Raw genomic sequence first — 25,142 nt, 5'->3', positions numbered from 1 at the left:
AGATTTCCTACCTATCCCCAAGGATGGGGAATCAGGTCCAAAGGTAGTTCAATGGTTCTTCTTTCAATGCTGAGTGCAATGGATTGAAAGGAAAATGGAAAAAAATCCCTTAACGTGCTTGCTAATAGGTCCTCAACATAATTTTTTTAGAAACTCGACCTTAGCAATCACGTTGAAATATTTTTTTTCTTTTATTTAAATGCATTTGCAAAAATTCCCCTAGTATGGAAACTAGGGGTTCGAAGACAATGTTATGAAATGCACGTCTGTATGCAAATGTAGAAAAAGGATGTTGAACTCATGATATGAGTTTTCCAAAAAATGCCCCTTGTAGAAAACAAATGGGATTAAGTATTCACCTCATTTGGGAACATCTTTGACAATCAAGAAACGACATGGAATGAGAAGACCCTTTTTTGTTTTTGTTTTTGTTTTTGTTTTTTTGTTTTTTTTAGTATCAAATCAAACACATGTCGTTGATTTCTCCACTTCAGACATCGTATTTCTTGAGCGTGTCAAGATTAAATGGGGATGAATATTCATCACCATCGAGAGTGGTGAGACGAACAATTCCACCCGAAAAGATCTGTTTGATGATGAAAGGTCCCTCACATGGCGGCTGGAATTTTCCTCTGGGATCCTGCAGCTCTCGGGTCTTTCTAAGAACAAGGTCTCCTAGGATAAGGTGCCAAGGTTTGACCTTCTTATTGAACGCCCTTGCCATGCGTTGTTGATAAGCTTGTGTCTTGCATAGGGAGTCTAACCAATCCTCCATGAGTGATAACTGATCGTATCTGGACTTTAACCAATCTTCCTCGATGACGTGGCTCTCTAAAAGAACCCTAAGAGTAGGCAACTCCAACTCAATGGGTTGAACTGCCTCCATGCCATAAACCAACGAATAAGGAGTTTTGCTTGTAGAAGTCCGAGCGGTGGTTCGGTAACCCCACAGAGCATAGGGAAACTTCTCATGCCAATCCCTATATGTCCGTGTGCTTTTCTTCAAGATTGAGATTACGTTCTTGTTAGCAGCCTCGACCGCCCCGTTGGTTTGCGGTCGATATGGTGACAACTTGTGATGCTCAATTTTGAATTCTCTCAAAAGCTCGAGCACACTACCTTGAAAGTGTCGCTCTTTATCAGAAATCATCGAATGGGGAACCCCGTATCGACTAATGATATTACTGCGAATGAATTTTTCCACGTGGGAGGATTTGAGGATTTTGAACGAAGAAGCCTCAACCCACTTGGTGAAATAGTCAATAGGGACCAAGATGAATTCATGATCGTTGGATGCGTGGGGTGGATTTTTCCGATGATATCAATTCCTCATGTGGAAAATGTCCATGGAGAAGTCATTTTATAGAGGAGAGAAACAAAGTATACTTTAGATTAGCATAAATTTCACACTAGTGACACTTTTTGACGAACGCAATGCAATCATGTTCCAAGTTCTATCAAAAGTAGCCTAGCCGAAGCATTTTCTTAGCAAGGGCCATGTCGTTCATGTGGGAATCACAATTTCCATCATGGACTTCTTCCATGAAGGTGGTAGATTCTGTCTGATCTACGCAAAACATGTTTTATCCATCAAAGGATCGTCGATAGAGACATCCTGCCACAACCACATAGCTAGTGGCAAACTGACGGAGAGAACGATGTTCTTTCTTATGAAAGTGGGAAGGATATTCCCCCTTTTCGATATAAGATTGGATGGGCTCAAACCAAGGTTTACTTGAGATATCAGTGTTAGCAACCACTAGTTTCTCATAGATGTGATTGCACCTCTGTTGGATTTTGAGTGGCTTGATCTTGATTCCATCGGGAATTTGAGTCATCACCGCAAGAGTTGCAAGGGTGTTAACGAAACGATTCTGACTCCTTGGAGCATGGATGAAAACAACACTTTCGAACTTAGCGATTAAACACATGAGGAAAGAATGATAAGGTTTAAGATTGTCACCTTTGACCTGCCAATCTCTATTAGCTTGCGAGATTACAAGATTTGAGTCTCCGATAACCTCCAATATGCTAATTCTTTTCTCGCTGGCTAACTTGATCCCGGCGATGCATGCTTCGTACTCAGCTTCATTGTTGGTGACACTATAACCTAACTTAACGTAAGTAGGATTATATGTGTCAGCAGGATCGATCAAAAGAATACCAATGTCGTAGCCCTGTTTGCCCGATGCGCCATCGAACATTAATTTCCATGCTTCGGATTGAACGGTCATGATCTCATCGTTTGGGAACACCATCTCTTCATCATCGTCTTCAAAAGTGATTGGCTGATCAGCTAGGAAATCAGCCACTACACTCCCCTTAATCGACTTTTGGACAGTATATGTGATGTCGTATCTGAAATTATCATCATCCATTTAACAAGACACGGTGAAAGAAGAGTTCTTTGAAACAAGAAACGAATGGGATCGAGTCTTGACACTAGCTTGATTGGGTGGGCTTGCATTAGTGGCACAACCTTTTCGTTACCCAAGCTAATGCCCAACAGACTTTTTCCACTTAAGAATAGTTCAACTCGTAATCGTTCATCCTTTTACTAAGGTAGTAAATTGCTACCTCCTCTTTGCTTTCGTTTTCTTGGGCTAGCATGCTCCCCATGGATGACTCGGTGACGGTCAGATAAAGAATTAAAGAAATTTCTGGCCTTGGAGACATGAGGATAGGAGGTGATTGCAACTAAGCTTTCACCTTTTCGAAAGTGTGCTAACAAGCATCATTCTAGACGAACTTTTGATCCTTCTTCAGAAGCTTGAAGAGAGTATCGCAAGTGGAAGTGAGCTTACTGATGAAACGACTGATGTATTAGATTTTGCCAAGAAATCCCCGAACCTCTCGCTCGTTCTGGGGTGTTGGCATGGTTGTGATGGCTGCAATTTTGTTGGGATCGACTTCTATTCCTCTTTGAGTAATTAGAAATCCCAGCATCTTATCGGTAGTGACACCAAATGTGCATATCTTTGGATTTAAACAAAGCCGGTATTTCCGAATCCTCCGAATGAACTTCTCTAGGTTTACAATGTGTCATGCTCGCTTCTCAAATTTGACAATCATATCATCAACGTAGACTTCGACTTCCTTGTGGATCATGTCATGAAAATGGTTGTGTCTGCCCTTTGATACGTGGCTCCAGTGTTCTTCAGCCCAAAGGGCATCACACGGTAGCAGAAGGTTAGTCTTTTCTTTGTCCTCAAGTGCCATCAAGACTTGATTATAGCCCGAGAAACCATCCATGAATGATAGGAGCACATGACCAGTTGCATGGTCGACCAACACATCGATGTGAGGGAGTGGGAAATTGTTTTGGGGGCTAGCTTTGTTGAGATCGCGATAGTCCACGCACACATGGATTTTTTCAACTTTCTTGGCCACGGGGACCACATTGGCGACCCATTTTGGATATTCAACAACATCCAGAAAGTCGTCTTTAATTTGCTTCTGTATCTCTTCCTTGATCTTGTTAACCATGTCGGGCTTCATACGCAAAAGCTTCTGCTTAACAGGCTTGGCATCCGAGTACAACATAATACGATGTTGGATAATTTCGGGGTCAATAACCAGCATGTCCTTATAGGACCATGTAAAGACATCTTTGTTGAGCTTCAACAACTCAACCAAATGATGACACTCGTTTTCGTCTAAGCTTTGGCCTATTAAGACAATTTGGGGGTCTTCTTTCGAATTCAAATTAATTTCAATAGTTTCTTTCATAGAAGAGACTTCGTTTTCATTTTCTAAAAATCGTTTCATTTCTAAGGGGAAATCGTTATTAGAGAATATGTCATTTGAATTCAAAATAGGATCATGCATTGCATTAAAATCGGAACTAGGATCCCCAATAACAACATCCAACTTAGAAGTGAAAGGAGGATGAGAATCAACTGGAGTTTATCGGAGTTAGAGCAAAATGAAGAAGGAGAAAATGCAGCGACAGAAGAAGACTCTTGTTTGGTGAACTTCTCTAATATGACTTCCTTAATTATTGTTTTTCGGTGTCTTAAACACGCGCCTTGGTGGATCTGGAAATCAGCTTGGATGCGACGTAAATCCTTCACCGTCGCTTAAATCGTCCGAGTGAGAAAAGATTATCATGTCGGGGCTGGCCTCCATCGAGCAAGGCCTCGTTGTATCCTTTGACCGCCTTTGGCTTCGTGTGAATGTCTCTGGCTCTTGGAAAAGCTACTCGAGTCCTCCTATATAGTCTGGTTCCTCTTCTCTAAATTGCCCATTAAATCTTCAATCACATTCACTTGGAACTCATTAAGCTCCACCTCTTGAGTAACATGTGAAGAAATTATCCCGACAGTTGTGCAATTCTCTCCGTTCACCACAATGGTTTACTTTTTATGCATGAATTTCAGCTTCTAGTATAAAGTTGAGGCGACAACCTTAGCTTGGTGCAACTAGAGCCTCCTAAGGATTAGATTGTAAGAAGGATGTATATTAAGAACCACAAAATCTACTTCAAACGGGATATCATCTACCTTAATGACAGTCTTGAGGTTCCCCATAACCTCACGCTCGGAGCTGTCAAAACCTCGCACGCACAAGTCGGAGGGAAGAAGGCGATCCTTTGTGACTCCAATCCTTGCTAGGGTACGCCACATGCAGATGTTAAGAGTTGACCCATTAACGATTAATGACATGGGTACCACCTTCCCTTCAAGATAGACGGAAATACATAAAGGCTTAGCATGGCTAGGGCCCCAAGATGGGAGATCGGAATCATCGAAGGTGATGGCGAGGCATGTTGCATGCGTGGAGATCATAGCAACAACCTCCATAGGGGTGATATCAAAGGATACTGATATCTTGCTTAATTCTGATAACAACGTCTAACGATGCTCCACAGAATACATCAATATCTCCCAAAGAGAGATGTTAACATTAGTCTTCTTGAGATGAGCTAAGATGTTGTTGGGAGGCGGGGTTTGGACGACCGCCTCAATTGGATTCTAGACAACCACCTCTTTATTTTAGTTTAGCCCTATGAACATCTATGTTTTCACTAGCATGCAAAACATTGATTCGCATCGAGATTAACTTACAACATGTAGAATGCCGTAATCAAGAAGAAACAAGATGAGAGAAATTGATGTATCTCAGTTCTTTATTGATACATTTTGGGCACACAGTCTTCCGGCGTAGTTAGAATCTTATATATACTCTTTGACTACACGGCTTCGAAGTATAGTGAGCATTTGAGTCCATTCATGTGCAAACTGTGTTTATGACAACGCTTTTGTTTGCACACCCCTTCAATTAAAAGTGTCGAGCGTTGTCGGGTTTTACACTCATACAATTTAAGCAACTAAGTAATCAAGCAAATGTGAACACGGAGTTCACATTGTTCACGTGTTCTCACATCCTTAAGCAAAAATGTTGTGAAATTATAAACGTAACATCCTTCAAAAATTTTGGAGTAGTTTGGCCAACTACATGTTTTAAGTTAAACATATTAGGTAATCCCTAGTAGAGTCGTCAGTTTTCTGTACGCGTTTTTTCTCGTTCCGCTTCCTTTCTAACGTATGCCCTTTTTAATTTGGCATACGCTCCCTTTTGAATTGGCTCGTACAAGTTTTAAATCGATACACTCGCGAATGTATTGATCTAATTGACTTGAGAGTCGCCACTTTAGTTTACTTCCCAAAGAAACTAAAGAAAAGAAAACCAGAGATTCGTTTTAAGAGTTCGGTGTTTGGTTGCGTATTAGGAAAGGGCCTACGGTGCTATGTCTTATACACCTATCTTAACAGATTGTTGGGTCAAATTATTTTGACTAAGCGTCAAAATATTTTGACTAATGGAATTTTGATGATATGTTGGGTTAAAACTTAATCTAAGTCGTCTAATCGTTTTGGGTGCATATGTATCGAAAACATCTAAGTCTGAATGAGGTTCATTAGACTGGTTGGCCATTAGATGCATTCATTTAGACGTGCAGTCTAACAGGCGTAGTTAGACGTGCAGTCTAACGGGAGTAGTTAGACGTGCAGTATAACGGGAGTAGTTAGACGTGCAGTCTAACAGGAGTAGTTAGACGTGCAGTCTAACAGGTGTAGTTAGACGTGCAGTCTAACAGATGAGAGTTAGACGTGCAGTCTAACTCCTTCAAATTAGTCTAAAGGGAAGCATAGTTAGACGTGCAATCTAACATATGAGAGTTAAATGTGCAGTCTAACTCATTCAGATTAGTCTGAAGGGAACCGTAATTAGACGTGTCGTCTAATCCCATTAGACCAGGTGGTCTAATGGATCCTGCTATTAGACGTGGGCGTCTAATTTCATTAGACTGGTCAGTCTAAGTGAAAAACGTCTAATGTCATGCTTAAGCAGTTGCTTGAGACTAACATCCGTCTACCCATGATCAACTAGCTGTATGCTACTCCTACTCCACTTTCCAGTGAAGATTAGTACGACAGCCAATTACAACCAATTAACTAATGCCACGTAAGCAAATATTCTTCCCACTACTTGTTTCTTGCAGGAATATCCTCGAAGAATATTTGGTGCACTACCAGATTGGTATGGCCACGATCCTGGTGCTCAAAGTCTATTGTGTACTATGGAGGCGTTCCAATGAAAGTTTGCCACGTGTTATTATGGAAGATTCGACCGTTGGGACATGCTCTCTATTTAAAGAATCTCAAGGACAACAGATGAATAATCGATCCATCGATACTCAGAGAATCATACGCGAACATACAAGCTGATATTCTAAAGACCTGCTTTCTTGCTTTACTGTGTGTTTATCAAGAGAGAGTTAGAATGAAAGTATTGTCTAGCTGAGTGATATTCTTCAATATACTATAAGTTGAACAGAGTCTGTTCTGTTCAATAGTGAGCTAGCCTTCAATTGTATTTGATTCTAAAGAAACGTATAATCAATCTTTCCGGTGGTTGGAAGAAGGTGTGACGTAGGAGAGTTTGCTCCGAACATCCATAAACAAACTGCTGTGTTATTTTTCTTTCTATCATCTTCTCATTCTTTGGTTCTTAGCTTCAAACCTGAGCAAATGTTTTCGCACCTGAATCGTTCAAGAGTTTGTAAGGGTTTATGAAAAATAGAAACTGATTTAAATCCCTAACAGGATTTTTATCAAATCGTTTATCCGAAGCCGTTATCAATAGTCAGACCCCTATCTCTATTGATTACGTCGATCCTATCAATTGGTATCAGAGCTCTATTTCTATTCTCAAGTTTTTACTAAGAATAACGACCATAACCAAAGATGTTAATGCTATCGCAATCTCCACATTCTCTAGAGAAAATTACATCGTGTGGAAGAAGAGAGTTTATGCTCATCTCACTTCTCTTCATGACGACATGTGGAGCGTTATCACAGATGGTCCCATCAAGATCGATAAGGAGAAATCAGAATGGACCAGTGAAGACAAGAGGAAGAACAACCTCAACAACATGGCATTAGACGTTCTGTACAGATCTTTTGATGATAGTATGTTCAACTACATTATTGAGTGTGATACTGCTTAGGAGATCTAGGACAGACTCACTCAACTATGTGAGGGTAATGAGAAAACCAAGGAAAACAAGATCATGGTTGCCACTCAACAGTTTCAAAATGTGTCCCGGAGAAACGATGAACGAGTTTGACACAAGGTTCAGTCAAATTGTCTCCACTCTATCTATTCTTGGCAAGACCTATAGCAACAGGGAGCTTACTATTAAGGTCATGCATGCTCTTCCAAGGGAATGAGATATAAAAACGATGACCATGAGGGAATCTAAAGACCTCAACAATATTTCGCTCTTCGATTTGTTCGCTAATCTCAAGGCATACGAGTTCGAGTTGAACTCTAGGATTGAAGAAGATCAATACACATCCATTATCATTGTCAAAGCGTTGGTGACTGCTGAAGAGCCAACAGTTGCTTCTGATGTGAAGACAGTGGCTTAGCAACTAAGAAGCGATGCTATGTCTCTCTTCGTGAAGAAGATTGGCGACTTCATGAAGAAGAGCAATTCTAACTCAAGCTCTTCAAATTCTAATGATAATAAGAAATACAAAGCTAATGTTAAGTGTTATAACTGTGGCATTTTAGGTCATTACCAATCGGAATGTCAGAAGCCTAAGCGTGAAGAGAAGAAAAATAACAATCAAAAGGAGCTGAAGGCTCTTATGGCAGGAGACGGGAAGGATAGACGAAACCACCGTGATTCTTACTTCTCATCTAGTGATAGTGATGAAGACGAGGTTGCCTGCTTCATGGCAAGAGAAGAAGAAGAAGAGACTCAGGAAACTGAGGTATTTGACTTCTCTTCTGAAAAGTTTTCAAGGGAACAACTGGTACCTGCACTAGATGACATGGTCATAGAGTACAGAAAGCTAGCAGAATCCCTAAATGAAACAAAATCGTCACCCAAAGTGTCTCAACCTATTTTATCTCAAAATCAAGAATCAAATGTTTTTGAAAAGAAAGTAGTAGAGATCTCATCCGAGAATGAGATGCTCAAAGAACAGATCCTAACACTCTCTTTTGAAAACAAAAGGTTAAACTATGTTGTTAGTGCTTGGACAAGGTCTGGAGAAGCTGTCAAATATCAGATTAGTCTGTTAAAACCTGCTGGATCTAGATTCGGTTTGGGATTTGATGGCAATGACCCAAACTAGTCCTGCAAAAAGTCAAACTCAGTAACTAACAAGCTTAAGTCAATAAGCTTTATTAAAGGGAGTTTAACTAATATTGAATCTGATCTCATTCATGAAGAGGTAGCTTTGAAGAATAAAATAACTTATGTCCCGCCGACTGTTAGTTGGCTGAAAAATAAGTTAGAAGCAGCCAGCAAGTCTAGAAATTTAAAACCTGACTCAAAGTCAACGAGTTTTAAAAGAAAATCATCTTCAAAAGCTAAGGAATCAGTGGCTAGCAGGAAGGCGTCTGCTAAGTCAAAATCATACGCATTAATCACAACACAAAATGGGAAATCCATCAGAATATCTCAAATATGGATTTCTAAGGGACTGATTGATTGAGGACCCAATTGAATGTGGGTACCAAAGTTTCTAAATATTTTCTTGTGTAGGTGATACAGGAGAGCTGCAGGAAGGAAGTATGGAGCATACTCTTTTGACTATACATTTTAGGAGATCAACAATGGTCTTTTCCATTCTAGAGGACTAAGTCTTTTATGTTTTAAAAATATTTTTGGTCTTAAGGTCCTCAAAACATTTGTTCATTTTGTACATGCACAAAATGAGAAGGAAAATTTAAGACAAGAGAAATTGGATGCTCATGTCTAACTAAACACATGTCTAATACGTGTTGTTCATGCGTAATTAGACGTCGACGTCTAATAGACGTTAGACGTTTATAAGACACGTGATTAGATGCTTGTGTCTAATAGACCCATGCGTCTAATAGACGTTTAGATTTCATAGTTGTAGAAGTAAGAAAAACGTCTAACTACGTGTGTATTAGACCGATCAAGGACAGTTGTCCCACGTGATGTGATATCTAATATTCCCGCTCAAACATAAACACAGTCATCACCGAATAACATGAAGACACGTGTCTTTTAAGTTAAAATAGAATGACTAATATACCCTCAATAAAATGATGACTCTTTGAAAAGGACGTTTAATATTAATTGATGGGCCCTACCCCTAGGAAATATGACGGTTATTCTATGCGACTCCTGATAGTCCATATAAGGACATTCTGCATGAGATTGAAAAAGTTTCTTCTCTCTCAAAGTCTCTTAAGAACCCTAGATTTCTTTGATCTTCGTTCTAAGAAACCCTTGTTCTTTGAGTGTCTGTTCGTATTCTTTCAAAGATGGGAAACAAGAGAATCACACTCGGTCATTGTACTCTGCACGTCGATTTTCCCTCCATCTACACGTTCGATCAACAAGAGGCGGTCGATATGTTCCGATCCATTGAATATTCCGGTCTTAGAAAATACCTTGGTGGGCCGTTCATTTTCCACGAAAAAAAAGTCAGGGAGTTCTTCAAATCGGCGATAATGGTCGGCAATTCCATTACGGAAACGGAGAATGATACCGAAGTCTCTTTCAACGAAGCATCCTATGCGGAGTTCTTTGAACTTCCGTCGGAGGGGCACACTTTCAACTTGAATCTTCCATCGGAAGTCACGGAAGAAATGAAGACGGTTTTCTCATCCGACAGCTCGAAGATTCGACTTAATGGGAGTAAGAAGGCTCTCAAACCCCAGTTTATTTTGTTGAATGACGTGATGGCTAAATCGCTTCAAGGGAAGGCGGGTTCTTTCCATCTGTATAGTCAAGACCGTTTTGACTATATGTTGATTATTACCAAAGAGATTCAGGTCAACTGGGCCTCAACTTTGTACCAGAATCTATGCTTTGCGATCAACCAAGAGAACAAAGAAAGTATAAACTTTGCTGCTTAATTGAGTCGTTTGCTAGAATATTTAGGGGTCCCCATGGGGGATTCTGAGCCGATCAACTCCACCCAGGTGTACAATGTCTTCATAGTTGCTAACACCCTCGTCCGAATGAAGAACAATAAAGAATCGATCTCGGGAGCATCAAGCCAATAGATAGGAGGAACGTTTGTTACTCATTCTAAACACTCGACAACTTCTATCTTGTCGACATGAGCCAAAAGATCAAAGACTGTCAATGAATCAAAGGCTAGTTATAATAGTCTTAAGAGTTCCTCGAAGAAGGACTCTGGAATAGTCGATTCTAGAGTTAGGCAATGTCTAGTCAGAACTTGCTGCCATTCCCATGTCTCTAGTTGTGAGTCAGTTAAGAAGGCCCTCCAAGTCCTCGGTTTCAAGAGGAGATAAATCAAAGGCGCCCGGGGCGTCTAAGTCTGTAAAAGCTTCATCAAAGGTAACCCCTTCTCAATCCCAGGTCGAAGTGCCTAAATTCAATGTTCCTGAGTTGGAACAAGATAAGTCTGTTTTTATTCCTGTTGTGGAATCTGTTGTCGGGCCAACTGTTGAGCCAGTTCGTCAAAATTCTGAAAATCTTGACAGGGCTCTATCTTCAGTTCGTCAACCCGATCTTGTAGCTGCTAATGCTACAGTGTCTCTTGAACTAGAGTAAGGTGCAGTTATTACCCTTGCTGTTAGTGATGCAATTGAAAAAGTCCTCTCTATGCAAGTCGTAGAGACACATGTTCCCAATCCTGTCCCAACAGAGTCCTTAGTGACTAAAAAGCTTGTTCCGGTAGAACCCTTGCTAGGACTCTTTTCTAAACCCCTGTTTACTCACGAAATTATGCGTTCCACCAGACAGACTACTGGAATCACAATTGGGGAACCAAGGCCCGCTCCAAAGCCTGTTCAGGTTATTGGAAAAGAGAAAGATGTCACATCCTATCCTAATGAGGATGTTTCTGAAGCAACCTGCATTGTCAACCTTATGATGGATCAGGCCAAGTCAATTGCTACTGAAAAGATCGAGATCTTTATACTTGGGTCTTGAACAAAATGTCTATTAAGTATGATGAAGTCATCAAGGGTAAAGACATAAGCAATCAATGGTTGAAGCTAGTCAGCAATGAAAATAGAGTCCTAAAATGGGCTAAAACATCGAAAGTTTATGAAGCTCTTAAGAGAAAAGAGCCAGTTAAAGCAAATTTGAGAGGAAAAGCTCTCTTTCCAATTCTTCAAGCCAGAAGAGCCAATCTCAACCCTCTTGAGAAGAGTGTTAAAGCAGAGGAGAAAGCTTTGAAAAGATTGGATGAGATTATGGAAGATTACATTTCTATAGTTACCAGGTACGTTCATGGAGCAAATTGCTCAGGGGATAGTCCCATTTGGAAGTTCCTCAGATGAAGATGAACTTATGGATCTTTCCGATGATCGTGATGTTGATAAAGATGAGCAAATTGTTGCTCTTCTTATAGAACTGGGAAGTTTTTCAGCAGAGGAAAAACGTCTAATGGCTCAACCCAGAATTGAGCAAATTGTGGAACCCATTCAAACCAAACCAACTATCGAAGAAGAAGAAGTTGTTTAAGTGCCTGTTCAAGCTCTTGTTACTTGAGAAGAAGAAATTTTGGAGTCCCCTATTATCGAGGCAGAGGCTTCTCCAGAAAAGGAGGTCGATGTTTTTTAGCCTGATGAACATCACTCTAAGGGGGAACCCTCAAAAGAAAAGGAATTTGAGAAGAGTTCTTCCGCTAAGGGGAACAAGACAACAGTGATTTATCTTCCAAAAGTTCTGAAGATTCTCCTCGACCAACTCCTTTGATCACTACTGCAAATATTCATGACGATATTATCAACCTTCACAATCATTCAGGAGATGTGTCCGATAAGGTTCACAAGATATGTGAAAAAACTTTGGAAGGTAAAGAAGAAGAAAAATCTGAAAGTGATTCAGAGAAGGATGGACCCAAGCAGTCCATGCAAGTGCACACCCACATCAGTCACATTCAGACCGCTCCAGTAGATTCTCAAGAGATTTCATCTAATGAAGGATCTTCTGTTGATGGTACAAAGCTTATGAAGTCCATGACAGCATTGATGGCAACTCTTCAAAAGAATATGACTGTAATGGAATCCAATATGGTGAAGATTATGAAGACTCAAAAAGTAAGCAAGAAAGAATTTGCTGATCTTTTTAAAACCCACAATGAGATAAAGCAGACACTAAAGAAGAACACGTACGAGGTTCATATCGCCAACAAGTCATACACCAAATTTGAAAAGAACTTCTTCAAACGGCAGACTGAGTTGAATGATTGTGATAGGGAATTTAACGTTGAACTTCATAATGAGGTTATGGATGAAATTAGCTTGATTCGAGATCAGATGGTTGAGATTCAAGGTAACATGAGAAGAGCTGATGGTGAGAGATTAGAACATGTTGATTCCTTTGCAAGGAAGGTTCAGGCTGAAGAAGATGCTAAGGCTGCTGCCGAAAAAGAGAAATATGTTATTACTCAAGGCAAGGACAATAGCAATAGAAGAGGTGGTGGTGTTTCGACAGGCCAGATCAAAGCGAAAGCCAACCGGTGATGATAACAACAGGCCAATGAAAAGAGGCGGAGGTCGTAGTGGCGATCGTGGTGGCCGAAGTGGTGGAAGTGATCGTGGTGGAAGTTCTCTTCCTCCTTTTCAAAACCTTCTAACTTGTGAAGAACTCAGCTATGAAGGATCTCGCTTCCCAATCGACCCACTCATAAAAAGGGAAGAACAATAATCTCTTTTCCTTAAACTATCCTCCGTTAGTTTATGAACTTGGTTCATTAAATTTGGTTTCTGAATATTGGTTTTTGAAAAGTGTTTCTATAAGATTGGTGAACAAGTTTAACTATTTCTTTTATATGATGGATGTGCATTTTGTTATCTATGCAAAGTTTTAACATCATCATCAAAAAGGGGGAAATTGTTGGGTCAAATTATTTTGACTAAGCGTCAAAGTATTTTGACTAATGAATTTTGATGATATATTGGGTTCAAACTTAATCTAACCCATCTAATCGTTTTTGGTGCAGGTGTATCGAAAACATCTAAGTCTGAATGAGGTTCATTAGACTAATTGGCTGTTAGATGCATTCAGTTAGACGTGCAGTCTAACAGGCGTAGTTAGACGTGCAGTCTAACTGGCGTAGTTAGACGTGCAGTCTAACAGGCGTAGTTAGACGTGCAGTCTAACAGGCGTAGTTAGACGTGCAGTCTAACAGGCGTAGTTAGACGTGCAGTCTAACAGGCGTAGTTAGACGTGCAGTCTAACAGGCGTAGTTAGACGTGCAGTCTAACAGGAGTAGTTAGACTTGCAGTCTAACAGGAGTAGTTAGACTTGCAGTCTAGAAGACGTAGTTAGACGTACAGTCTAACAGACATAGTTAGACATGCAGTCTAACAGACATAGTTAGACATGCAGTCTAACCGACGTAGTTAGACGTACAGTCTAACAGACGTAGTTAGACGTGCAGTCTAACAGACGTAGTTAGACGTGTAGTCTAACAGATTAGAGTTAGACGTGTAGTCTAACAGATTAGAGTTAGACGTGTAGTCTAACTCCTTCAGATTAGTCTAAAGGGAAGTGTAATTAGACGTGTAGTCTAACAGATGATAGTTAGACGTGTAGTCTAATTCCTTTAGAATAGTCTGAAGGGAACCGTAATGAGACGTGTCGTCTAATCCCATTAGACTAGGTGGTCTAATGGATCCTACTATTAGACGTGGGCATCTAATTTCATTAGACTGGTCAGTCTAAGTGAAAAATGTCTAATGCCATGCTTAAGCAGTTGCTTGAGACTAGCATCCGTCTATCCACGATCAACTAGTTGTATACAACTCATGCTCCAATTTCCAGTGAAGATCAGTAAGACAGCCAGTTATAACCAGTTAACTAATGCCATGTAAGCAAATATTCTTCCCACTATTTGTTTCTTGCAAGAAATCCTAGAAGAATATTTGACGCACTACCAGATTGGTACGACCACGATCCTGGTGCTCAGAGTCTGTTGTGTACTATGGAGGCGTTCCAATGGAAGTTTGCCACGTGTCATTACGGAAGATTCGACCATTGGGACCTGCTCTCTATTTAAAGAATCTCAAGGACAACAGATAAATAATCGATCCATCGATACTCAGAGAATCATACGCGAACATACAAGTTGATATTCTAAAAGGCTGCTTTCTTGCTTTACTGTATGTTTATCAAGAGAGAGTTAGAATTAAAGTATTGTCTAGCTGAGTGATATTCTTCAATATACTGTAAGTTGAACAAAGTCTGTTCTGTTCAACACTGAGCTAGCCTTCAATTGTATTTGATTCTAAAGAAATGTATAGTGAATACTTCCGGTGGTTAGAAGAAGGGGTGACGTAGGAGAGTTTGCTCCGAACATTCATAAACAAACTATTGTGTTATTTTTCTTTACCATCTTCTCATTCTTTGGTTCTTAGCTTCAAATTTGAGCAAACGTTTTCGCACTTGAATCGTTCAAGAGTTTGCAAGGGTTTGTGAAGAATAGAAAATGATTTAAATCCCTAATAGGATTTCTATCAAATCGTTTATCCGAAGCTGTTATCAATAGCCAGACCACCGTCTCTATTGATTACGTCGATCCTATCACAGATAGTCTCTACTCTTAAGTAATTGACCAGTTGATGTTTGAAGGATTGTTACGTTTTTGTTCTGAGTTCAGAACCCTTTTACTTGTGTGAGAAAATCTTAATCATTATGCAAGGGGCTAGTCCTATTCATGGGGTGTTTGACGAAGATAAAGCATTGAAAATAAAAACATTGAAAAGCAATAAAATACCACTTGTTTGTGGCAGCCATAAACATGATTTCGGATCTTATGATGCTTGAGAATAGAAGACGAGGCTCTAATACCACTTGTTATGATCAATGTCGACAATAGAGACTATGGACTGGCTATTGTTAATAGTTTACACACTTCAATTCGATATTAATCATGTGAGGGATTAAGATCTGTTTATATTCTTCGCAAATCTTTACAGACTCTTAAACAAGTTCAATTCAAGTGCGATGCCGTTTGTTGGATTTGAAGCTTTAGACAGATGAATGTAAATGGCAGAAAGTAAAGAACATAGGGAGTTTTATGGATGTTCGGAGATAAAACTCCTACGTCACCCCTTCTTCCACAACCGGAAGGATATTCACTAAAAGGCTTTGATTTGTATAGAACACACTACACAAATCCAGTTAGAAACTACAGGACTTAACAAAACTTATAAACTTATAGTTAACTCTCTGTTGAACAAAACACCCTCTATTCAACTTACAACATTGAGATTTCACACAAAAAAGATAGTATACTAATTATAGAGTAATCACACAGTGAGATAGTGAGTAGTTTATGCTTGAGCTTGAGAGATATTGGATAATCAGAGATGGAGCTTAAGCAATGGTATATTAAGGGCAAAAATCACTTCGAGAGGCAGTTCGTCCGTTGTCCTTGAGTAGTAATTTATACTTGAAGTGCTCCAACAGTCGAATCTTCTTCTAGAACATGTGGCATGTGTCCGTTGAACGGTCACCAATAGTACGACAGTACATCAGACTCTGAGCATTGGGATCGTGGTCGTACAAGACAGGTAGTGCGCCAAATATCCTCTAATATTGTGTTGTACTCTAGATACAACGTGGGCAAAGAATAATGTTCATGTTCATGTTCATGTTGGCAAAGAATAACCCATGTACCATAACTGACATTCAGACAGATGAGCATGGCCACTTCAGGTATATGTTCATGTCCTTAGGCGTCTCAATTAGGGGTTTCAGAAGTTGTTGTCGTCCTGTATTGTGCATTGATGCTAGCTTTCTTAAGCACAAGGTTAGAGGTCAACTATTGGTTGCGAATGAACAACTATATCCCGCTGCTTTTGGCGTCGTTGATTTGGAGAATAATAACTCTTGGACATGTTTTATGCAACAACTAAGAGTGACAATTGGATTAGTCCTGGATCTCGTCTTCGTATCCGATAAATATCCAAGTATTGTCAATGTCTTGTCTTCGGTTTTTTCCAGAAGCACATCACGGTGCATGCACATACTACATGAAAATGAATATTATGGCCAAATTTAAAATCGATAATTGTCACCTTGAGTTTGATATGGCCTCTCGCGCATACATATGTCACAATTCCATCAGCATTTTGATAGATCAAGGCTAAGGACCCTCGGATTGTTGCCTATCTGAAACAAATAGGACTTGAGAGATGGAGTCGTGCTTTTTTTCCCGGTTCGCGATATAGTCAAATGACAGACAATTACGTCGAGAGCTTTAATAGTTAGAGCAGGGATGCTAGAAAATATTATATATCAACCTTAACTAACTATTTAAGATTCACAATACAAGTATGATTTCATCAAAGAAGAGAAATTTTTTTCAATCACACATAACGTTTATCTCCATATTATGAAAAGTTCTTACGTGACCAAGCCGAGAAGGCAATATTCTACAATATTAATCCGCTTAACCGATTCCAGTTCCATGTGCATGACGGTGAATATGATTTTTTCAAGTTGACTTTCAAGCTCGGACATGTACTTATAGGATATTTGATGTATCTGGTCTTCCTTGTACACATGCCTTGGCTGCTGCCCGTTCCCGGAAATCTGTTCCCTATGAGTGTTTCTCAAGATTAGAGAATTTACTTAAATCACAATGTAGTTAGTTGTTTAATTCTAAGATTGAATTTATGACTTAAATCACATTTTCCAGATTTTACTTAATTGAAGCGTGGTGCAATACATATGCGGAGATATGTTATCCAGTTTACATTGAAAGTTCTTAGGATATTCGGGAAAATATCAAGGAACGAGTGTGCCTAAAACTCCCTATCAAGATTAAAAAAGGACGGAAAACAACAAAGCGTAGGCCATCACAAGGAGAGCCTCGTAAGGAATAGAGACTGTGCATCTCATGCGGTGGTCAATGCCATAACAAGGAAACATGCATCAACGTATGAGAAGTTGCGACGAGCTTATGATCATCTGCATCGAGGTGTATCAGCGTAAGTTATTAAATTGCGTTCCACTTCCAAAAGATATTGGCTACTAGTTGTTATACTTTTCTTCATATGCACAACACTTCAATTTAATTTTATAGTCCATGGTGAATTCCTTGGAACCAGGTTATGATTGACCTCTTAATCTGAATATGTGCAACATTTGATTAAGTATTCCTCTTTTAAACTGATTACAACTTTCTGTTTTGACCCAGTATTCCTCTTCTTACCTTTCTTTTTGTCTCCTGACAAATATTTTGTCCTGCCACTATTGTGACTGTTGAAGCCTTCATTTTCGTTAGAAACAGTTATTTTCTATTAAGAAGTTTGTTCTGGAAGTTGTTTGTTTTGGATTAGTTTATATATGATAAAATATTTATAAATTATTAAATAAAAAGAAATGTAATTTTTAAAAATAAAATATGGTTTTGGACTGTACATTCATTAATAAAGTACTTAAAAATTTATTAATCAAGGCTTCATCCTTTTTTTAAAAAATTAATTAAAATAATATTAATTTGTAAAACGATTTTAGATTAAATCCCAATTTATATTTACCAAACAAGTGTTTTAGATTACAGCTAATAACAATATGAGAAAGGCTCAAATGGCCCTATTTAATACACTCATTGTAACATCATCTAAAATTATTCTTTTGTTAGTAGCCCATGATGACCTGTAACTTCTCAAAGACCCAAATCTCTAACAAAAGTGAAGATTTTGGATGGATGTTAATATTACTATATTGGAAGATTTTTTAGACCAGATTTTAGTTTTCCCTGAAGGTGGCTAGCACAACAAACCACTGTCAATGCTCCAACACTTCAATCAAGGTGTTTAAGTGTGAATCAAACTTGAGATCTTAACCTCTTATGTCCAAAGACTCTTACTTCCTTGAGCTACTCTGGGTTGGTATATTGGAAGGTGTTCTTGTAGCCTTTCTTACAAGTTTTAGCCTATAATTGTGTTTAAGAAGATGGTATTTGATAAGTTTTTTTCCAGGTGTTATAGTGTTCTTGCAGATGTGATTTGGTCTTTTCACGATTTCAATGACTATTTTACTTCATGCTTATTCTTTATTCACCCTCCCAATAGTGACATTAACATCTCTCCATCCTATCTCATTGGTAATAGGTGCATGGGATCTTTCTGATTTTACTGAATAAAATAAAGCGTACTATAATTTTTCTACTTGAACCTTCTTTACTCTAACAAATGAAAATTTTGAAACTATCTATGAAGTTTAGTTACTGTAATTTGTTCAATGTTTTCTGCTAATTGTGTTTTTAGAATCTAAAGTATATCATATTGATGTGGTTGTTGTGTTGACTAATTACAGACAGCATTTTTCATTGACATTAGATTCCAGTATAAAACGCAATACAGCAGTTATTAAGAAACTTAAGCAGATTAATGAAGAACAGCGAGACAGTTTGATGGATGAGTTGGGAAATGTCAACTTGAGCAAATTTGTTACTGAAGCAGTGACAGCCATCAGTGAGGCAAAGCTACGGTCTTCTGATATTCAAGCTGCTGTTCAGGTGATTAGATAAATAAGTATGTTATGGTAGTTTGCAGCTGTAGTAACTCATTCTCTTATGAAACAGAATCTTACTGTGTATAGCTTTACTTTAGAGATATTTTAGTGAATGTAGGAGAACATTTTGTCCTTTTTGTTTAAGGTCAGTGTTGGCTTATATAAGTTTGAAATGCTAAATTTCTGTTATAGATAATCCTTAAATCCCATGGTTCTTTGGAAAAAACTTGCCTATGAACAATTATTCATGATCTCAAACTATTAAAAGTTCCTATGGTCCTAGGGTTTTTCAATCATTCAGATGTAGAATAAATCTTAGAGTGGTTGAGTCCATTTGAATTTGTTAGCATTTTATCTTGCTCGATAATTGCATCCTAGATTTCTCTAAATATATCTCCATAAACTGAATGCTCATATTATTCAATAAAGCATTTTGTTATTTTTCTTTATGGTTTTCAGCCATGCTCTGCTGCACGAATGTACCGCCGAGAAATGTTACTACATATATGTTGTTTCCTTTTGTCAGTGTATTCCTTTTAAAATATCAATAAACACGACTAGTTTACTATCATCTGTTTTATACCCTTCGACCACACAATTCAACTCGAAGCAGCTGATTCTATAGTGGATTTTAGAGAGATAATATGGTCATATAGACTGGGAAAGTGCTAAGCTATTGTAGTCATCTGGCATGCTGAGTCACATACCAGTCCTAGCTAGTTCTTTCAGTTTGTTGGGTTTTTATTCATCTTACATGTCTCTTACCATTCAACATGTCTAGTGTTAGGTGGATCACTTTACACTTTTTACCCGGACCTTGATTTGTTGGACCACATGAGATGTAGAAACTTGAGACATGTGAATGGATTTAGCAGTTTTGTGTTTCTATTTTTCAATTCCACATACATTATCTTTTGTGCCCCCCTTTGGTAATGTTTGTTATCATTTCGTAGATTTGTTCGCTGCTTCATCAAAGGTTCAAGGATTTATCACCAAGTTTGGTTCAGTGCCTGCTGAAAATCTTCTTTCCTGGAAAATCTAGTGATGATTTGGAGGCAGACAAGAACTTAAGAGCGATGAAGAAGCGTAACACATTAAAGCTCCTCCTGGAGCTGTACTTTGTTAGAGTAATAGACGATTGTAGTATTTTTGTTAATATCATCAAGGATCTTACCAGTATGGAGCATTTTAAGGACCGTGAGGCAACACAGACGAATCTGTCTCTTCTTGCCAGCTTTGCTCGACAAGGGAGAACCTTCCTTGGACTTCCACTGTCAGGACAACAAGTACTTGATGAGGTGACTGAAAATTTTTCTTAACTCGTCTGTTTAAGTGAGCAGTTTGATGTCTCATCCCATACTTAAATAATTACAACTGGCTCTTTTTGGTGTCTCCTGCAAAAGTGCATTTTGACTAATTTATCAATGATTGAAGGTTTAATGATGGAGATGTCATTGTTGTTTCTTACATAATTTTATCAGCTATTAATATAGTGGGCCAGAGAGGGTCTTTTAGTTGAGTAACCTCCAACTACAAATGCGGCTGGACACTTAGCCACTGAACTTAAGTTGCATACTTATTATTTCTTTCTAGTGAATTATTAGCTCACAGCTTTGTAGTACCCAAAATTCACATGTTTCATTTCTTTCCTTGTGTTCATATTCTGTTATTTCAGTTTTCCAAGGACCTTAATATCACAGCAGATCAGAAGAAATTTTTCAGGAAGGCATTTCATTCACATCATGATTCTGCTGCAGAACTTCTTCTGTCAGAGCACGCTGTAAGGCATCAATTTTATTAATTGGTTTCTATGTTAGTTCTAGTAATGAGTACTATTAGAAATGCTTCTTATGCAATGCAGATCCATTAATTGTCGAATATGCTTACCTCATCTACCTTCCGTACATAAAATATCCATTAAACTGCTGCTATTGATGTTATATTTTTTCTTTCACTTTGACATCAAGTCACTTCGCCAAATGGAGCAAGAAAGTGCCAAGATTCTAAATGCCAAAGGTGAATTAAATGATGAAAATGCATCAACGTATGATAAGTTGCGACGAGCTTATGATCATCTGCAACGAGGTGTATCAGCGTAAGTTACTAAATTGCGTTCCACTTCTAAAAGATATTGGCTACTAGTTGTTATGCTTTTCTTCATATGCACAACACTTCAATTTAATTTTATAGTCCATGGTGAATCCCTTGGAACCAGGTTATGATTGACCTCTTAATCTGAATATGTGCAACATTTGATTAAGTATTCCTCTTTTAAACTGATTACGACTTTCTGTTTTGACCCAGTATTCCTCTTCTTACCTTTCTTTTTGTCTCCTGACAAATATTTTGTCCTGCCACTATTGTGACTTTTGAAGCCTTCATTTTCGTTAGAAACAATTATTTTCTATTAAGAAGTTTGTTCTGGAAGTTGTTACTAACTTTGTTCTTAGTTGTTTGTTTTGGATTACTTTATATATGATAAAATATTTATAAATTATTAAATAAAAAGAAATATAATATTTAAAAATAAAATATGGTTTTGGACTGTACATTCATTAATAAAGTACTTAAAAATTTATTAATTAAGGCTTCATCCTTTTTTTTAAAAATTAATTAAAATAATATTTATTTGTAAAAGGATTTTAGATTAAATCCCAATTTATATTTGTCAAACAAGTGTTTAAATGAGATTTATTCATACTCAGCAAGTAGAAATTTCTCTGGAAGAATCGATATTGTAAGCTACTTTATTTGTTTTATCATTGATTGGGTTTCCTAACTAATGTCAACATTCCTTCTTTTAATAGTAGTCCAATCAGGCTGTGCACTTTCACTTTCCTGTTGGTTATCCATTTGTTCTTCCCCTTGTATTCTTTCCAACTGTGCTTTATGGATTCACGAGATTCTTCAATCTAAAAGAAGTATACTACTCGTGCTTTCACACTATTAACTCTCTACCCCACCCAAAAAAATTGTTTGTTTCAGATTGGCAGAAGCTCTTGACATGGAACCTACAGTAATGCCAGAGGATGGCCACACAACCAGGGTTACTACTGTGGGGGAATCATCATTACCAAATTCTGATGAAGACACCAAAGCATTTTATGAAAGCTTGCCTGACCTTAGGTTTGTGCCATCAGATTGTTATGCCTAATGTTTATTGCCTTTTTCTTGAACAAGGAGTTGCATGATGATTTTCTCCTGTTGCTTTCTTCGAATGAGTTTTTAAGCTACAATATTGAGTCATTAAGCACTTATTTTATTCTATATCAGAGCTTTTGTTCCAGCTGTGCTTCTGGGAGAAGCAGAACCCAAGGCTAATAACCATTCTCCGAAGTCACAAGAGAAACCATCTGTAAGGAACTCATTTCTATTTTATTTAAGCTCCAACAACTATGTCATATATACTTGTATCATAATATTTCTTTGTGTGTAATACATGGAGTGTACCTGCAATACCATTTTAAACATTCTATCCTAATGTTTTGACACATATTACAGTGATGCGAATGATAAATTAGTGGCATCCATTTAAACCTTGTCATAATTGTTCTCTGAACACAGCTTGCAAATCCTTTTTGCAATCTACTTAGCAGTTTGAAATGTATGTGAGATGTTAAAATTGTCACTACCTGGCCATACAAATAAGATATCTGCAAGGTTTGGTTGTTTGAATGAGATTTTATGATGTTGAACCTAGTCAAGGAAGATTTGATATTTCATTCCAATCAGCTTTTTTTTTCTTTTTTTTTTTTTCTGTTCCACTTGTTGCTTCCACCTAACGTCTATAAATAATGAAAAATATGTATAGTGTAATATACGAGTAAGTATTGATTTTATTTTTCTTAACTTTAATATGTATACATATAGGATTCACATGAGCCAGACCAAAGTTAGAGCGTTAGCCAAGAACCTGTAGAGGCTTCCCGTGAAGCTGCAGCTGTTCAGGAGGGGAACAATGAGAAAGCCAAAGACAAAGATGCAAAAGAAAAGGAAAAGTGTAAGGATCCTGAAAAAGAGAAAGGAAAAGACAAAGATGCTGAAAGAAAAATAGAAAATGAAAAGGAGAAACTTAAAGGACTAGAGGGGACAAACTTGGATGGTATGTTGCAGAGGCTGCCAGGATGTGTGAGCCGAGATCTAATTGATCAATTAACTATAACCATCTGTTCCAGCCTTGTCTTTTCTCTTTATATAATTTTTCTACTGTGAATACATCTAGTTTGTTCGTGAAGATTTTGGTAAATATGCATTTTCTATTTTCCAGGTAGAATTTTGTTATTTGAATTCAAAATCAAGCTTGTGAGAGCCTTGTTCAATGTTCCCAGGACATCTCTTGAACTGCTTCCGTACTGCTCTCGTATGGTTGCCACACTATCCACTTGTATAAAAGATGTTTCTTTCATGCTCTTACAACTGCTGGAGGAAGAGTTCAACTCTCTGATAAATAAGAAGGTTTGTTTAGTAGTTTGTTGCTTTCTTCTTTGAAAATTTTAGTTACACTGAAATTAAAATTTTATTTTGCCAGGATCAAATGAATATTGAAACAAAAATACGTAATATTCTCTTTATTGGGGAGCTCTGCAAATTCAAAATTGCTTCACCTGGATTAGTGTTCGGCTGTTTGAAGGTAAGTGAGAAATGTACATGGTCTCATCTTTATTTTAACTTGGAACTGTAGCTTTCATTACTTTTCCTACATTTATCATGTTTCCTGATAATTCTGTTACATAAAAGTTCATTTTAATGCAATAAAGTACTTGTTCATCTTATCCTTTTTCTCATATTCAGCGTAATATTCCCTCTACAGACTTGTTTGGATGATTTTTCGCATCATAACATAGATGTTGCATGTAATCTCCTTGAGACCTGCAGACAATTTCTCTATCGATCTCCTGAAACTTCTGTGCGAATGGCCAATATGTTGGAAATTTTGATGCGGTTGAAAAATGTCAAGAATCTGGATCCTCATCACAGCACTCTTTTAAAAAATGTTTATTATCTCTGCAAACCACCTGAACGATCAGCAAGGGTTTCTAAAGTCCGCCCTCCTTTACATCAGGTAGTCATTTTGTAATTTCTCTAACCTGCAAAATGAGTATCATTACTCATATCTTTAGCATTTTGAAGCATAATTTTGAACATGTAGAAAAATCTATCTTCAGGTATGCATATCGTTTGCGAAAATTCTTTTACAAGTGACTAGGCCTCGGATTGCTTTGCTAGGGAATATCCCTAGAACTACGGTATACAGAAATATATTGCAGTATCCAGATGCATCTAGGATTCCGGGGCTGTTGATTGCTTGCGTTGATTCCGGGATCTATTTTTCAAATGATAACTATATCCGAGAGAGGTATAATTGGGTAGTAATGTTTGATTTGTTTTTTCTAGTTTCAGAAAATAAACATTGGGGAATTAATAATTTTGTCTACGACTTTGGGGTGGCTTACTGAAGAAGAAGAACCGATTAAAGATAATGACCAGAGAATTCAATATGTGATCATCTGAGATGTCGCATAAGAGCTGCTGCTGTTTTTTGCGTTATACCCTTAAGAAAACATTTGTTGTTTCGGGAATTGATGTTTGTTTTGTTTTGTTTTGTTGTAGCTGTTACCGACCTAGATACTAGTGGAATTCACGGGTTGGAAGCGTTGCATCAGTCTCTGCATAAAAAGGAAATCAAGGTAATTAGGTCCTTTGTTTGATGAATCCAAAACTAACCCTTTATTCAATCATCAATCCCTTCATCTTTTAAATCATCAACCAAATTACCCTTTTCTTGTAAAGACATTTTACCCTTAAAAAACCCAGTTTTTACATCAAACAATTTATTTTTTTCTTTCTAAAACCAAGATTATTTCCAAATAACCCTATAATATCAAATAAGCTCTAGGTTGAATAACAATAAAATCATTGTAACGAAAGGCTACACTTATGATTGATTGATTTTTTGTTTGTTTGTTTGTGTTGGGTTGAAACAAAAAAACAGCTTGTTGTAGCAAATCCTGGACCGGTTGTGACAGAGAAGCTGCATTTGTCTAATTTTGTAGAGTTGATTGGGGTGGAGAACGTGTTTCTCACTGTTGCAGATGCTGTTCGCAGGTGTTCTCCCCCTGCAGGACCATGAAAGATG

The 25,142-nt window shown here is 37.9% G+C and overlaps 3 protein-coding genes and 1 pseudogene across 3 annotated transcripts; 3 read left to right on the top strand and 1 right to left on the bottom strand.

The window, feature by feature from the left end:
* Window positions 1-1,583: 1,583 nt before the first annotated feature.
* On the bottom strand, window positions 1,584-2,378 carry LOC124918080. Its single transcript, XM_047458334.1, has one exon. The coding sequence runs from the start codon at window positions 2,376-2,378 to the stop codon at window positions 1,584-1,586; it is 795 nt and encodes a 264-aa protein (XP_047314290.1).
* Window positions 2,379-13,015: 10,637 nt separating this feature from the next.
* LOC124918079 (regulator of nonsense transcripts UPF2-like) lies at window positions 13,016-20,876 on the top strand. Its single transcript, XM_047458333.1, has 5 exons — window positions 13,016-13,082; window positions 18,760-19,010; window positions 19,960-20,304; window positions 20,682-20,786; window positions 20,868-20,876. Exons 1-5 carry the CDS (start codon window positions 13,016-13,018, stop codon window positions 20,874-20,876), a joined length of 777 nt encoding a protein of 258 aa, XP_047314289.1.
* A 109-nt stretch (window positions 20,877-20,985) lies between these two features.
* Window positions 20,986-23,456, top strand: LOC124918078 (annotated as a pseudogene).
* An 859-nt stretch (window positions 23,457-24,315) lies between these two features.
* LOC124918088 (sulfate transporter 1.2-like) lies at window positions 24,316-25,142 on the top strand. Its single transcript, XM_047458341.1, has 3 exons — window positions 24,316-24,362; window positions 24,617-24,693; window positions 24,999-25,142. The coding sequence occupies exons 1-3, from the start codon at window positions 24,341-24,343 to the stop codon at window positions 25,134-25,136; spliced, it is 237 nt and encodes a 78-aa protein (XP_047314297.1). The 5' UTR covers window positions 24,316-24,340; the 3' UTR covers window positions 25,137-25,142.

This window comes from Impatiens glandulifera, unplaced genomic scaffold, assembly GCF_907164915.1.
Source record: "Impatiens glandulifera unplaced genomic scaffold, dImpGla2.1, whole genome shotgun sequence".
In the NCBI taxonomy this organism is placed as follows: Eukaryota; Viridiplantae; Streptophyta; class Magnoliopsida; order Ericales; family Balsaminaceae; genus Impatiens; species Impatiens glandulifera.
The sequence above is the reverse complement of the archived record's forward strand: the minus strand, read 5'-3'. Positions and strand labels throughout refer to the sequence as shown.